Raw genomic sequence first — 16031 nt, forward strand, 5'->3', positions numbered from 1 at the left:
TTAAAGGGGAAGGGAACAAAAGTCTGGCCAGTCATAAAGTAAACTATTTGCTTCTGTGCAGTTGCAGTCTTGTGACAACAGTCAAAGAATCAAGACCTATGTATGTTAGTTAACTCTGTACAAAAGATCTAACATAGCTCCCACTGAAGTCAGTGAAAAACTGATCTAAAAATGTGTGCCAGAATTTAGATTACAACAAACTACACAGTAAAATCAGACAGGGAAAATATGAATCTGTCACAGCAGGCTTTGCAATTTGCAAAGAAACACTCAACTCAGATCTTTCAAATAAAAAAAAAAAAACAAACAAACCAGATCTCAACAAGTCTACCCTCACTTAAAGCATTTTTACAACTAACAACTATTCATGGCTTATATCAGCACTACACTTCATTCCAGTAAGCATTCATTGTCATGATTTATGCACTTGCAAAATGAACAAGAAGGTGTTTTCTTATTGGCCAGAAAGCACAGGCAGCCCCATTATCAGAAGAAGTAGGAAATGCCATTCTTGCCCTCCAATTTTTGTTCAAGAAGCTGGTCTCCACATATCACTCCACAGACATTTTTCAGTTAGGAGAACATAAAGAATATAGGGCAAGGGAAGCTGGCTAATTTTCAGAAACCAAAGGCAAGAAAAAGTGAAACTTGGGACAACGAGGAGCTTGGAGATGGCACAGACTGACAGAAGGGTTCAGAGATTGAAGCAAAGGGAACAGTGTGAAGCAAGAAACTGGTAGGGATGATGCTAAACAATTTAAGAACTTAATAAAGCATTCTCCCCCACCCCCCATCTAAAATGTTGCTTCTCTTTCTACAAAAGTGCACTTAAGTCTGAGTTTCTCTGATTACAGAAAGGCTTTATCATAAATGACAAATCAAGAAAAAGGGAAAAAATAGAACCAACGTCAGTTTGAAGCATGTAAAACGATTAACAAAAAAATCAAACTGAAATATACTACCAAGATAAAAAGCATAATCAGGACTTCACTGTAGCAGAAGTGTCACACCCAGCACTGATATTCGATTCAAATATTTTGTGGAACAAACCACATTTTTCAAAGACAGCTAGCGATTTCTGGGCCTTCAATTTAACACATCCGCAGGGGGCCTGATTTTCAGACAATAATGAACATTCCATTGCATTAAGGTTTTAAACAGTTAAGTGCATTTTTACGTGGTGTAAGTAGTAGTAAAAGAATGCTTTTCCTATTACTGTTAATGGGAACTGAGTGTTAATGTTCCAGCACAACATGCATTAAGCAATCTATACTGGAGATTACCTACCATATTATTGCGATTTGGTCCTGGTCTTTCTCCATCTAATCGTGTTGGCATTTTCAAGCCACCGTATTTCTTCCAGTATGTCCAACAGGATGCACAGAGGCGACACTGCATGTTAGGGGGACCCCAAGAATACCACTGGTAAGACTGTGTGGCTAGGGATAACAAAGGTGGAAATTATATATATTCTTAAACAGAAACACTTCAAAGTTTATTCTCTTTATAACCATCTTCACCATTTCAAAGGAGAAAAAGAAAAAGACCACTTGGCTTCATACTATAAATAAAACTAGATAGCATTCAAAAACTCCAGGTTAATTAAAAGTTTAATCTTCATTGAATTATAATGATTTCAACACTAGCTGTTATCTTTTATTATATCACTTAAAAAATAATGTGAATAAGGGACAGGGAGACTTCTTGACAATGAAACACAGAAACGCAATAATCTCCATGCATATTAAGGGGACTGTAAAATATTTATTCTCTGCCCTATGAGCCCCCTCCCCAGCTTCCTCAATATGGCAAATTTATTACCAAGAAATAGAAAAGGTATCCATCATTTTGACCCCTCATACATTCCTGTATTCTGACACATTCTGGTTCTCCATAAAGAAAAGAAAGTCATTAGGCCCAAACATACTAACAGATAACACCAAAGCAAATGTATGGAGGTAGACCAGGGGTGGGCAAAATGCAGCCTGCAGGCCGGATGTGGCCCGCCAGGCCATTCTATTTGGCTTGCAGGACGCCTAGAAAAATTTGGAAAATTAATATTCATTTGTCCCTGGCTGCCTGTCATGCAGCCCTCGATGGCTTTCCAAAACTCATGAGCGGCCACCTGAAATAACTGCCTGCCCCTGAGGTAGACTCTTCAAGACAGGGGCGTGGGGGGAAAGAGGAAAGGGGAAATCATCCAGACCTCTCCACTGAATTTATCACTTGTCTTCACCCAGAGCTCATGTCTTATTCCATAGGAAACACCAGCTCTAAGACAACATCTTTAAAATTTAGAAGAATTTATGTAAAGTAAAATGCTACCCAGTTCCACGCTAAACATACTAAAGCTTAACTTTACTCTTAATGCTACAATACTTATACTGTTCTTGGACAGCAACTACATTTTCAAATCACTTACTATAGCAGCTTTCACAGGCTCGTCCTGCTCCCGTGTTCTGTGCCTGCACTCCCGTACCATTTACCACTCCTGGCTTGACATTATTTACATTGATCTGGTTGGGGTTTGGCTTGTTACTTAAATACACAAAGCAAATACAGGTAAAAAGAAGTTAATTGATTGTTACATACTATTGTCTTGCACAGTCTAAAAAAAGCGTGACCCTGAAGACCTAGATAATTTATAATTTTATTATCCCTCCTCCCTTCCCCCCTCCAAAAAGTTACTTACCAGTAAAGCCAAGTTGCCCAAATACACTTTCTCTGCAGATTATGTATTAGTTGCACATCATTTCCCAGACCCATTTAAAAGCAGTTAATCACCGAGAACACATGTACACTTCAAAATCTGATCCAAACATTCTAACCTAGGTGACAAAAGGCCCAGGGCTACAGCTATCCCTCAGTGCCTCTCAGCTTAAGCAAAACGCTACTTAAGCTGCCAAAGGAGAGATGGAACAGGGAGAGAGGTCAAACCCACAGGATAACATAATTCATAGAATTATAAAGGAAATTCCTTTCTTCCTTCCTTAAAAAAACAAAACCAAAGTAAAACAAAACATTTCTCTTACAACTCCCCTCTGCAGGACACAGCCTCTATCTCTGGCACCCTCTGGATACTCCTGAGAACCACAACATTCAGCAAAGACCTAAGGTCTGCCCTCCCTGGAACAAGCACCTACTGTAGCTCCAATACTAAAGAACTGTGCCAAGTGAAAGTTGAAGACTGAACTCTTAGATAACCCAAATGGACTTGTGCCAACAACCATCTGATTTCAATGCATTTGCTGTGCAATTTCCTATGCAAGATGTGAAGGGAAACATTAAGTCATGCAATCAACAGGGATTTAAGCATGCATTTTAAAGCACTACAGGTCCAAATAGAAAATCAGATTTATTTTGCAGATCTTAATAAATATAGTTTACAAGGAAGGTAGAAGACTGCCACCCGATTTTTTCAAAGCATTTAACATCAATTTTCCTTTCATTCAAAAACCTGCATACAAAAAGAAAGTTAAATAAAACTTGGTACATACAACAGAAGAATCCTGACCTCATTCCACTGGATGTGAAGTTCAGTACGGAACAAGGGAGGCTGATAGACAGCAAAGGACTGGGAGACATTCAAGGGAACTGAAAGGTGGCAAATCCAAGACTAATGAAAAAACACACTACCATGCAATACATAACTGTGAAATTCACAACCATAGGATTCTGCAAAAGGCAAAAGCTTAGCAAAACTGATTTGGGCATTTCTAAAGAAAACCTGAAAATTCACTCCAGTTATAATAGATAACAAGACTCCAGGAAGGGATACCCTCACTTCTTAAACCAATATCTACTTAAGAGGAACAAAAGATGTCCTTGGGAGTAGACTGTCCTCTAACTTTCTACTGTTGTACATTTTGCTCCTTTGAAGAACCTGGAATTGTCTAGAGTCAGGGACAATCTACTTAAGAAACTCTTGGAGGGGCAGGATGTGTATAAATTAAACAGGTCTGGATGCTCTTCATCCAAAGGTACTAAGGGAACTGGGAGGGATCATAGCAGGGCCCCTGGCAAGGCTCTATGAGAGCTCGTGGTGCTCTGGCCAGGTCCCAGAGGACTGGAAAAGGGCAATGTGGTCCCCATTTACAAGAAGGGGAGAAAGGAGGACCCAGGTAACTATAGGCCAGTTAGTCTCACCTTGGTCCTTGGAAAGATCTTTGAGAAAATGATCAAGAAACACATCTGCGGGAGCCCAGCATGGGAGGTAATGCTCAGGGCCAACCAACACAGGTTCATTGAGGGCAGATCCTTGTCCAACTAACTTTGTGTCCTATTATGACCAGGTCACAAAGTCCTTGGATGCAGGCGATGAGGTAGATGTCATCTACCTGGAGTCCAAGAAGGCCTTTGACACTTTTTTTTTTTTTTATGAGAATGGGGTGAGAAACAGAGGCAACTGCAGCACTGATGCCCACAGTCAGATGGGCGGCAAACTGCCTCAATGGTCACACCCTGAGAATGGCGGTGGATGGGTCATTTTCAGGCTGGAGGGATGTGGGCAGTAGAGTTCCCCAGGGCTCAGTCTTTGGGCCTGTGCTATTCCATATCTTTATCAGCGACTTGGAGGCAGGTGTGGAAAGCATGCTGTCCAAAGTCACTGATGACACAAAGATGTGGGAGAAGTGGGCACGTTGGAGGGGAGGGACAGAATCCAACTAGATCTAGACAGGTTACAGAGGTGGGCAGATGAGAATAGGATGGAATTCAACGCAGGCAAGTGCAAGGTGCTGCATCGAGGGAAAAGAAACCAGGAACACACCTATAGGCTGGGGAACTCCCTTCTCAACAACACAGGATGGACATGAGCCACCAGTGCAAGGAAGTGGTCAGCAAGGCTAACCGTACCTTGTTGTACATATACAGATGCATCACAAGCAGGTCCAGGGAAGTGATCCTTCCACTCTATGCAGTGCTGGTCAGGCTGTAGTTGGAGTACCAGGTGCCGCACTTCAAGAGGGATGTGGCTAACCTTGAGAGGGTCCAGAGGAGGGCCACTCACATGGTCAGGGGGCAGCAGGCCAGGCCCTACGAAGATGGACTAAAGGGCCTGAATCTATTCAGCCTCCACAAGAGAAGGCTGAGCGGGGATCTGGTGGCTGTCTATAAACTCACCGGGGGGACCAGCGGAAAATAGGTGAGGATCTGTTCCCCTGGGCACCACCTGGGATAACAAGGAATAACAGCCACAAATTGACTGAGAGCAGGTTCAGGCTTGATATCAGGAGGCATTACTTTAACAGGTAGGGCTTCCAGGATCTGGAATGGGCTCCTAAGGGAGGTGGTGCTCTCCCCTACCTTAGGAGTCTTCAAGAGGTGATCAGATAGATATCTTGCTGGGGTATTACGATCCCAGCACTCGTTCCTGCCCAGGGCAGGGGGTCGGGCTTGATGATCTGTTCAAGACCCTTCTGACCCTAGAAACTATGACTTGCTGAACTAAACAGACTCTGGATTAGACACTATGTGGCAATTTCTATGCTTCTGAGAAATCATAATGCTCTTCCCAGTTGCTCAGGTTCTTAAAGGACATTTCTTATGTCCACCTGTTGTTCTTCACATCTAGAAATCAAATTAAAACTTCTTGTTTTTCATGTTAAGGTCCTATTTTGTTCTGCTTCACCTATATCTCTGGCCAGGCTCTCCTTAGCCGATTCTTGCCTTATCTGTTCTTCCAACAAATGTGACCTTGACCATATTTCCATCTCCTCACTCCTCAGGCATCACTCAACTTTCATGCATGCAATCCCTTATCCTCACTATGTCCTCCCAAACTAGTCTACCAATTTACCTGTAATCACCACATTTGAGTCCTGCCCAGAAAGAAGCCAAAGTGAGAAAATGTAACCAGGCAATTTAAAATTCACAGAATCAAAATATAAATGCATTTATGTCTTATGAGGAACTACATGATTTTTCTTTCATTCCCTTCCTTTACTTGCCAGTTTGTAACCCTGACTTGCAACACCACAGCAGGTGAATATTTTATTCATCTCTGTGCATGTTTCTCCAGTGTACAAAACAGCCAAGCACAATTCTAGGTCCTTTAAAAACATTGGTCTGTGTGTCTTCTAATGATCTCTAGCAAATTCAAGCTGTTCCACATTAAGAAGTTTTTGCTGCATTATTTTTCTTTTAAAATGGCATGGAATTCCATTCAAAATATCCATATTAAGAGAAGGCTGTAATAGGCATGGTTAAAGTGCCTTAAGCATTACAACCTGGCACGTTTCAGTACTTTCAGACTTTTGAGTATTTCACCTTGCAAACTTAATGCATTTTTTGTACATAAAAATAATCAGCTAGAAAAAAAAGTTCTCTCTTTATTGCCTTCAATTCTAGAAAGACGGAAACTTTCTTCCCACAATGACTTTACATGGGAGACCTCTTCAAAAGATGGATAGAGAAGGAAGCTGTGAATACTACAGATCTAGGAGTTCTGAGAACACATCAGTACGTTGTAATTTCATCCCATGTCAGAAAGATGGAGAGACAGTCATCATGGAAAGCACAACCTGATGATAGCATGGTTTTTACAGCTCCCCATCACCTTGGCTGATGAGAGGCAGCATTGGGGACAGAAAAGCAGTGTCTGCTCAAACACACTATTACTGCATATAATTTGACTTTCTAGTTTTATTTCTATAGTAAGACAGATATTCCAAGAGGAATCCTGTAAAAGAATGGGAGTCATTTCCTCAAATGTAAAAGGCTGCCATCCTATTTGAAGGACACACAATTGTGGGGAAGCAAAGACCTAGCAGCACTTCATTTCCTTAAAGTGTCATTTTAATATACAGAATCAAATCACCTCACTTCAAAGAGATTTATACGTAAATACCTTTTCGAACTTCCCTCTGCGAAGACAGCCAAAAGAAAGTGATCTGCATTCTATCACTTGTAAATAGTCACTTCTGGCCTTATAAACAATGACCTAGTCTGTTTCAGTGGGCTGGGGTGACAGATTGGTTAAAAGCATCTTGCTGCAGTTCCAGAGATACATGTTAAAGCCCCACTCTGGACTAATGCCAAGGGCTGTCCTCAGTGAACCCAGCTGCTTATTCAGGCTGGGGAGTCCAAGGCAACTGGACATGGCAGGTGCTATAATCACTCCACTATGTTCTTGTTAGCTCTAGAAACAAACGAACCCCAGCTGGAACGATGACCCAAACCCCACTTAATAAATGCAATCCACAGAATTTCTTGCATAAGTCCAGAATTCTTGCTTGAGTTGTATCATCTTTAGAAAGGACAATGTTGGATTTAAATGTTTCAAATGGTACAGAATTCATCTCATCCACAAATAAGATGTTCAATGGTTATTTACCCTAACTGCTTGGAGAAAAAGAAAGCTGCACTTTATTTCTAGCCTGGATTTATTTAGTTTGCACTTCCAACCACTGGGTCCTATTCCACTGTGGTTGGCTAGATCAAAGAGCTCTCTGTTTCCCTCTTCATGTAGTATTTCCAGGCTATAAACCTAGTCACTTCAAACATTTCTTGGAAAAGCTAAATAGATCATTCTTTAATATCACTGTAATGCAGATTTTCCAGACAAAAACCATTCTTGCATCTTTTCTCTGAAAACTTTGAAATCTGTCAACATCTTTTTTATAGTGGTCTCACTAATGATTTACACAGGTCCTACCACCTCCCAACTGCTACTTGATAGTCCCCCGGATTTATACATCTGAACTGTATTAACCTTCTAGCCACTGCACCACACTGGGAGTTCATTATCACCATCATGACCTTTACCCAAATCTATTTCAGAGGAATCGCTGTCAAGAATACAGTTCCCTTCCTTATAAGCAATGTCTACATTATTTGTTCAAGATGTAGGAATTTCTCCTCATACAGTGATGCAGCAAGGTATTATAGAAGTGTGAAGACCTAATTTGATCAGTAAAACTTTCATTATAGGTGAGAATGCAAGAAGAGCCATTTCACTGAGACACTCAGAACATTGCTGCATTTGCAGGTTTTCCATTACAAATGCTGGTCTTATTCAAAAACTGGTAATTTGAGACAAAAAAAACAGAGCCCCAATGAATATTCCCTTTATAAAAACAGAAGCACAAATTTTTCCTTAGGATACTAGGAATAGATGCTATGATCAAACAGGATAGATAGCCATATTTCTATTGTTTCTGAACCCAAAAATATAGAGGGCCTCTTCTCCCTCTACCTTTAAAAGTGATCAAGCTAGAAAAAAGGATCCTTAAAAAAGCTTGGCGCCAGCTTTAAGAATACATCACCTAGAGGGGTCATCTAGTCCAGTCCCCTGCTTAAGGCAGGATCATCCCCGACTAAACGAAGACAGCCAAGTGTCTGTCTATTCCACAATTTCTCTAGGTAGCCTGTTCTAGTGCTTGACCACCATTACAAAGTCAGAAAGTTCCTCCTACCCAGTTACTCTCACTTGAAACAATTGTACAAGAAACAAAAACAAATCTGTGTCCTCTGAAGTCTCAGAAGGTTGACACAAAAGACAGTGTCCCCAGGCTGTATTTGCCTAAAGGCATAAACTTTGTAACAAGGTGCCTTCAAATTGCCTCATGTAGACAGAGACATCCTGAAATATTAGTCAACTATTTTTCCCCAGAGGTGAATCAGTACCAGTGGATGCACTTAAAAACAGAGAAGTTGAGGATCTACCTCAAATGTCAATACATGAGGATTAAATCAAGTGAGCTTTTAAGGACTGCTGTACTTGACAGTCCAAAGGCCTAGAAACAGGTTGTAAACAAAACCTTCGTGTGGACCGTTCCAAGACACTTGCTTATACAGAGGAACTAAACCTCTTTACAAGTATAAAACATTTTGGTAAGGTCAGTAATTTCTTCCCAAAGACATCATAATAAAAATGAACTAAAAAATACTTCTGCCAATGCATTACCTGGCATTCCTATTGTTCAAATATAAAATGAAGTAGCTAAAATTTCCCCAACCTATTATAGCCACTGGTGTATCCTATTACACTTAGTTCATAATACAAAATTAAAATGGAAGCAGGAACTGGTGTCTTGTTTCTCTTTTCTGGATACCAAATACATTTTACTGATTACAGAAAAAAAAATGGCTGCAGTCACCCAGGTACCTCCAGCACATGCTCTGGTCCCACCAAGAGGAATAAAGAATTTGGAGCAATATCTTGATAAAAAGCAGCACTTCTAAATTTAATTCATGTGCAACTTTGTCAAGCCCGTGACTTGTGCATTTGAAAACATGCATCTAAGTAAAGCTACTTTGTGTCCACTTTTGAAAACATCTAATGAGCGCTAAAATTTCTCAGACATTGAAAAGATAAATTCTTCACTAATATTAGAAAGAGTGGTGTCCTAAGTAGCGCAGCTGCAAAAGAGAGGGACAGAATATAATTACGCATGGAAAATTCCCTGGTTTCTACCAGATCTTTAAATAGTTCTCTAAAAAAAATTAAATGAGTCAATAAAGGTTTTATTTCAAACCATGCAATAGGCTCCCTTGTTTATGACCACAACCCAGTTTTTTAGATTATGCCTTCATTCTCCTCTTCAGCAAAAAAGAATACTCTCCTGCTTCACAAGTGTCTTGCAAGACATTGTGTCTTGTATCTGTGAAAATGCTTTGAGATTCTCAAATGAAAGACATTAAGAGTACACACTATTTATTTTAAGATCATACTTTTCAAAAGTGGACTGGCTAAAATACAAAAATATACCTTTACGTGTTAGTTTTTTTAAAAAAGACAAGGAAAAAGTATTGCTGGTATAACAACTTATTATTTCTGATATAATCACTTCTTTGCATGCAATTTTAGGTCATACTCTAATGTGACAGGCTCACGTCAAATCAGTAGATTTACCATCAGACAGCATCCACTTTACAAATTGGGTTCTTCTTCCATTGTTTGTCAATTTTCCAAACAATTATGAAAGCAATTCCATTGAACTTAAGATTTTGGATAAATAGGCACAAGGTATGGGTGAAACGTCTCTCCAAGTTTTTACTGGCTAATGAGTTCAGGCACCTGATGAGCTCAACAATACATCACACAGCGATTTTACAGTAAAAATTCTGGAGCAAATTTTTGTATATACTGAACTGTATGACCTCAATCCCTATGGCAAAAAAGTCCAAGTATGGGAAATAGGGAACAGTTAAACAGCAAGCACAAGACTGAGAAATATTTCATTATGTGACTGGAGCAATGGAGATAGGAAATCAGCATTTCTTTGTAACATTTATACCTAAAGTCCATCAACACTGTAGATCCATATGCAACCTGATGCTCACTGCCACATAAACAGTAATAGCTTCCATGAAGAATGTTACCGCTAAATAACAAGATTACAAAAAAAACCTGCTTTTGACTTCATCTTGAGTACTACATTCTGTTTTGGATGGTTTGCTATCTGAGAAATATTGACCCATTTTAAGGAATTCAAGAGAGAAAAAAGAATCATCAGAAGCTTAGGGACTGAGTTGAGTTACATATGTAAATCTTGGCTTTGCTATGACTAATAGGACACATAGTAAGAGTTCATAAATATTTGAAGGGTGTTAACATAAAAGGAAGGAGAGGAATTATTTAGGGTAGTACCCCAGGGACTATCCCTAGTAGTTAAGGGAAAAAAATCAAGTTCTATATGAAAAAAACCTGCCTGACATCACATTATATTATAGTGCAGAAGAGAGACTAAAAGGAAGAAGCAGATGTTTCACAGCACTGAACTGTAAGAATTAGAACAGACAAAGTGCAAGGAAATGTATTATGGCAAACAATCCTCTATAAGTTAACATTAATTAAAACCAATCTATTATTATTCATCAGCTATTAGCTAGTCTTTTTTGTAGATTATACTCCTAATTCATATCAAAGTCATGAATCCATGTTCCATAGATAAAAATACCAACTCAGAAAGGTTCTGCATTTTTTTAAAGGCCCAAATTTTTAGGTTCTAGTAATGGCCCTGCATAGTAGTGTTATGGCAGGGGCAGAGAAAGCAAGGAGCCACCTCAAACTACATTGCAGCCATAATTTGGGAAGCCCAAGACAGTAGGCACCATTTGAAGCACTCAGAACCCCAGAGTGTTGCCTTACTGTGTACACAGTTTAACTATATGCTCTTAGCCAGCCTTACCCAAAGTACAAGAGGGCATTCTCCTTTCTTTCACACACTCCTAAGTATTATCATTTTGCCAATGCAGTTAGTAAGAAAACACAACTCATAAATGATATCCTTGCCTTTATAAATGTCTATGTGCCTACAAACCACTGAACAACAGTCTGCAAGGAACAGCAATAGGGCATTTTCTGATCTAAGATGGGACCATTTTTCCCCACTTGATCCATATTAGACACCAGGGTTCTTAGCTATAGATAACAGATGACAAATATATGCTCAAGTCCAAATGAACACTAACTCATTCTAAAAGACTGGAATAATCTTCTTACTCATATTTATCTTAATTGTTAACCCTTCTGTCATGCATGTTCTACTACGGCTGCTCTATTTTATTTTTACAAAGAAAAACTCTGCATCATACTTCCAGACAACAGAGAGTGACTATATACAGCCCATTGCAATAAGTTAGGAAACACACCAACAAGAAGTGATACTTACTAGTTGGGTATATACACTTGTTTTAGCTTGCTTTCTGCTTCTGCTGCTTTCAATCGTTTCTTAAAAGAGAGAAACAAAGAAAGAAAAAAAGGTCAGAGTAAAAACAGAACAGCAGATGAATGTTTGCATCTACAGTACCTGAAAGTCAGATGATTCAACTCTGAACAATTACAGCTCATACTAACGGAAAGAAATGAAATTCATTCATGTCTTGGCATTTAGTGGCTATAGCACTCCCTTCTAAAAAGGAAACGTCCGCTGAAATGCAAAGAATTTTCATTGAGTTAGCAATACCATCTCCCATGATGTCAACTAGATTCTACAATGGCAGTCAAATAATTTCTCCTACGGGCAAGTTTTTAATCCATGCCCCTTTTATTCAACTGCAATTTATGCATCAATTGCTCCTGACCAGTTTCTTCCTAAGATAAACATATTCTTCTGCACTTATTCTCTTTGTTAGCATGTACCATTTCAGATATATGCTAGCTGGACGCATCTTATTTACTTACTCTTCTGATCAAATGAACCAATTAAATTTGTTTAAGTTAGATAAATACATTATATATGCTTCCAATAAAGGAAAAGAACCCTAGGTTATTTTTCTCTCTTGTATATACTGTCAAAAGCTTCCCTCAACCAAATTTCTATAGTACAGATGTTTAATCCCACTGCCTAACATGCCAAGAATCCCCATTTTAAATCATGCAAATAAGAAAAAGAAAGCAACACTAGGAGGTTTTTATTTGCTTTTTGTTGGTTTTAGGATTTTTGCTTATTTGTTCTTTTAATTCAAAAGGACCAGGTACAATGAAAATAGGAACTGAATTCCCTTGTGCTGGTATTCACTACATAGTAGTTCGCCATTTGGAGCTAAATATCAACTAAAGGTAGTTTTAAATGTTTACACTTCTACTCCTTTCTAAAGTCCATGATCACAAGATATAAATCCTTTTGAATTAAAAGGGAAGAGAAAGAAAGATATTGTGTTCCAAAAGATAGGAGGCTACTAACAGATGCATAGGGAAGTAGGACTGGAAGGGACCTCAGTAAGTCATCTAGTCCAAGCCCTATTGCAAAGCAAGTCCTCCGTGTCTATACCATCCTATACCAGTGTTCCTTTAAACCTACTCTTAATTGCATTAAAGAATCCTCTTGCACAATTACCAGGGACAACAGTGGAAATATCAAACACAGCGTCAGAGATAAAGCAGGATGAAGGTACTGTCAATGTCCTGCCACTGCAGGGATAGGAAGTAGTTTGTTAAAATATGCTTGACAGATCCAAGGAAGAAAACAACAATAGGTGGCATCGCCTCAAGAAAATATTAAAAAGAAATGCATAACAGGGGTAGCCTTTCAAAACAGAGTGCTGAGGAAGCCTACCAAATTGTCTTTTCATTTTGGCCTACACTGAAGAAACCTTTTTTTGCTGGAGGGTTCCACTAATCTGGATAGAAGGATCGTAATTCCTTCCCATTAACAGAAAAGGCAGAAAATCCTTCAATCATGTTTGACACTGTCAAGTTTTGGGTTTTTTCTGGTTTTCCTTTGTTCTATATCACATCTTTAATTTTTAGCCAGTTAATAAGTTTTCAGTTAACCATGTAATCGAAAACACAGTACTTATTAAAATAACGGAGAACATTCTAAAGATGAAGTTATCCTTTATATCATACAAACTAAACAGAAGAAAGACATTGTGTACCGGTGCTGTGAAAGAGACAAAACTATCAGTTGTCACAGGCTGTACAAACACACTAAGAAAACCACTTCCAAAAGAGGAAAGACCTTGCCAACGGTCCCAAAACAGGGCAACAAAGTACGATTTGGAATTCCGAGGAAGGAAAAAGGACCTATAAAAATGTTATGGTTTCAAAAAAATGCCATGATAGATATAATCCAGCAACAAAGGTCAACAGAAGCCTGTGGAAACTGCATCTAGGACTCCAACTAGAGAAGTTCAGCAGAAAGTAATGCACTATTCTTAACATTTACACTGAACTGTCCAAAATGGACAATGCAACGACAAAAAGGCACTGCTATTCTATAAAATACTACATGTATTTTGACAAGGCTCTCCTGTTACAGTCATACAAGTTATCATTTTTTTCTGTAATATGGCTAGTCAAACACTTAATATTAGCTCTGAGTTAATTATCTAATATCTCTAAATTGGGGCAAACAGTGCCTTCCCACCTTGGTACAACGTTCTGAGATTCACAGAAATGAAATGTAACATGACAGCTGTCCTGTCTGCATATGTAGACAGCCCAGTGGTTCTCAACCTTTTTAGGCTCAGAGCACCTTTCCAAAAACATTAACTCTTACTTTCATTTGTTTTTTGACCGCAGAAAAAATAAATAGGGTAATTCTTCTCTTCCAAAAAAATTCAGAAATACTGTACCACAACAGGTCAAAATGGGTGGGTGTTTTTACACATGCACCAGGAGTGCAGGAGGGGGCACTTTAGCGCGCTGTGAGCCGCTCTAATTAAAATGCCCAGAGCTTCTCATGTGTCAGTGTCTTCACACTTCAAAATGGCAGTGGAGGCACTTTATCTAAAGTTCAAACAAGCTTTATTACAGTGCTCCCACCACCATTTTGAAGTGCAGGGACACTAATACATGAGATGCAGAACTTGGCTGGAGTGTGGTAATTAACATGCTCCAGCCCAGCAGACTCAATTAATCAAGTCTGCTCCAATGTATTGTAATTACAGCACATCACAGCAGCCTCTCAGAACATGTACAGGCACCCAATGTTTCTGATCTAATTTGAATTCCTATTATTTCAACTCAATGGGTTTATCTTGTGAAACACGTAAGCGTGAAAAAGTACACAGGACAGCATCACCTGCTGCAGCAGCTATTTTTCTATGCCCATCTTTGGATATCACAGCACCCTGGTCAAGAATCCCTGTTCTAGACTCAAACTACAGCATGTATAGAACTTAATTTATTCATACAGGCAACATGTAATGTGGTGTAACCCTATATAGTTTGTTTCACTATACTGTTAATTGTACAATTATGCTACCGCTTTCCTAGCCAAACTTTTTAAAAAACCTTTGTTATCATTTGTAATAAAGGCATAAATAAAAATGAAATGCTAATGAATTTTTAAGCCATTCTAGTGTAAACTGTGCTGGAAGAGAAAGAAAACAAGTTTAAGGGCCAGTAGGGACTACTTTAGTTAGAAAGCCCTAGCCGATGAATGGTAAAAGTTAGGTACATACTAGAGATAAGGAAGTCTTGTTTTCAGTTCAAAACAACTTTTTAAAATCTTAAATCTTTAATTAACACCTTCCAAGATCCAATGAAGTAGAAGAGGTTTGGATTGATTTACAGAAGAAAACATTTTCCAAACTGTTCAGAATTTGCCTAAAAAATTTCCCCAAAACGTTAAAGCCTTAGACAGACTTTGGGGGTAAAAAGGAAAATACAATTCTAATAAGTTACCATTGTACTTTGTAATGCCAGGAGAAGAGAAGGTAGTTTGAGTAAAATAAAAAGTTACTTTGTACTTTTTATACTCCTTTCTCTTTTATTAAAATGCCAAATTAATACCATGCATATGAAGGCCATTTGTGCTGTTTATTACTATTAATAGTTACACTTATTGAATTACTTAATAAATAAATTTGGGATAAAGTGGCCATTGATTAGTAATTGATTAATACCTGCCACAATAGAAGGTTCCACTGAAATAACCCAATACACAAATATCAATTTGGATCACACCACAGCTGGTAAGGAGAAAAAACTTAATCCTTATTGGTTTAATATTTTCATTTGGTGGGCTATCAGTTGCCTAATTAATCAGTTATCAATTGATATTTATCAAGTAAATGTCATTAAGAGTATTGTATAGCTGGGCAAACAGAGAACTGGGAATGATATAGGCCCTCTTAACACAGTACTGTAATCAAGTGGGGAAGGCAATATTTCCCAGATATGGGGGCTGAGTCGCTCTTTACTTGCACAGCCTTAAGTAATCACAATCCCAAATTAAGCCAGTAATCCAATCTCTGACAACAGCTATTACCTTGTGAAAGTTCAGCAAAAGGTGCAAGAAAGCCAGTAACATGCAAATCACCAAATCGTTTGTCCATCAGAAAGGTGTCTCCCCAGCATCTGCCAGTTAATAATTGGTTTATGCCCTGAAGCATGAGGGTTTATATGCGTTAAAATTTTAATGCTATCTAACGTAACTGTAAATGTTCTCATCCATATAAATATCTAATCTTACTTAATCCTATTAAGCTCTTGGCCTGAATCATATTTTTGTCTCAGTGAGTTCTACTGGTTCATTTGTACATTGTAGAAACAAAGTATTTCCTTTTGTCTTTCCTCCCAAATTAGTAAAACTGGGATATTACCAATTAAGCTTTCTTACACAAGGGGGAGGGGGAGG

The 16031-nt window shown here is 38.7% G+C and overlaps 1 protein-coding gene across 4 annotated transcripts in view; it reads right to left on the reverse strand.

Annotated features, from left to right (window-relative positions):
- The window catches only part of MTA1 (metastasis associated 1), a 122720-nt gene that overhangs the window by 35992 nt on the left and 70697 nt on the right, over positions 1–16031 (reverse strand). For all 4 annotated transcript variants that reach the window (XM_019530736.1, XM_019530734.1, XM_019530737.1 and 1 more), the window contains exons 11-13: positions 11616–11674; positions 2423–2538; positions 1288–1439 (exon numbers count right to left, since the gene is read on the reverse strand). In XM_019530736.1, coding sequence (XP_019386281.1) covers positions 1288–1439; positions 2423–2538; positions 11616–11674 — 327 coding nt within the window. The remainder of the gene's footprint in view (positions 1–1287; positions 1440–2422; positions 2539–11615; positions 11675–16031) is intronic.

This window comes from Crocodylus porosus, unplaced genomic scaffold, assembly GCF_001723895.1.
Source record: "Crocodylus porosus isolate Cpor-Errol unplaced genomic scaffold, CroPor_comp1, whole genome shotgun sequence".
NCBI lineage: Eukaryota > Metazoa > Chordata > Crocodylia > Crocodylidae > Crocodylus > Crocodylus porosus.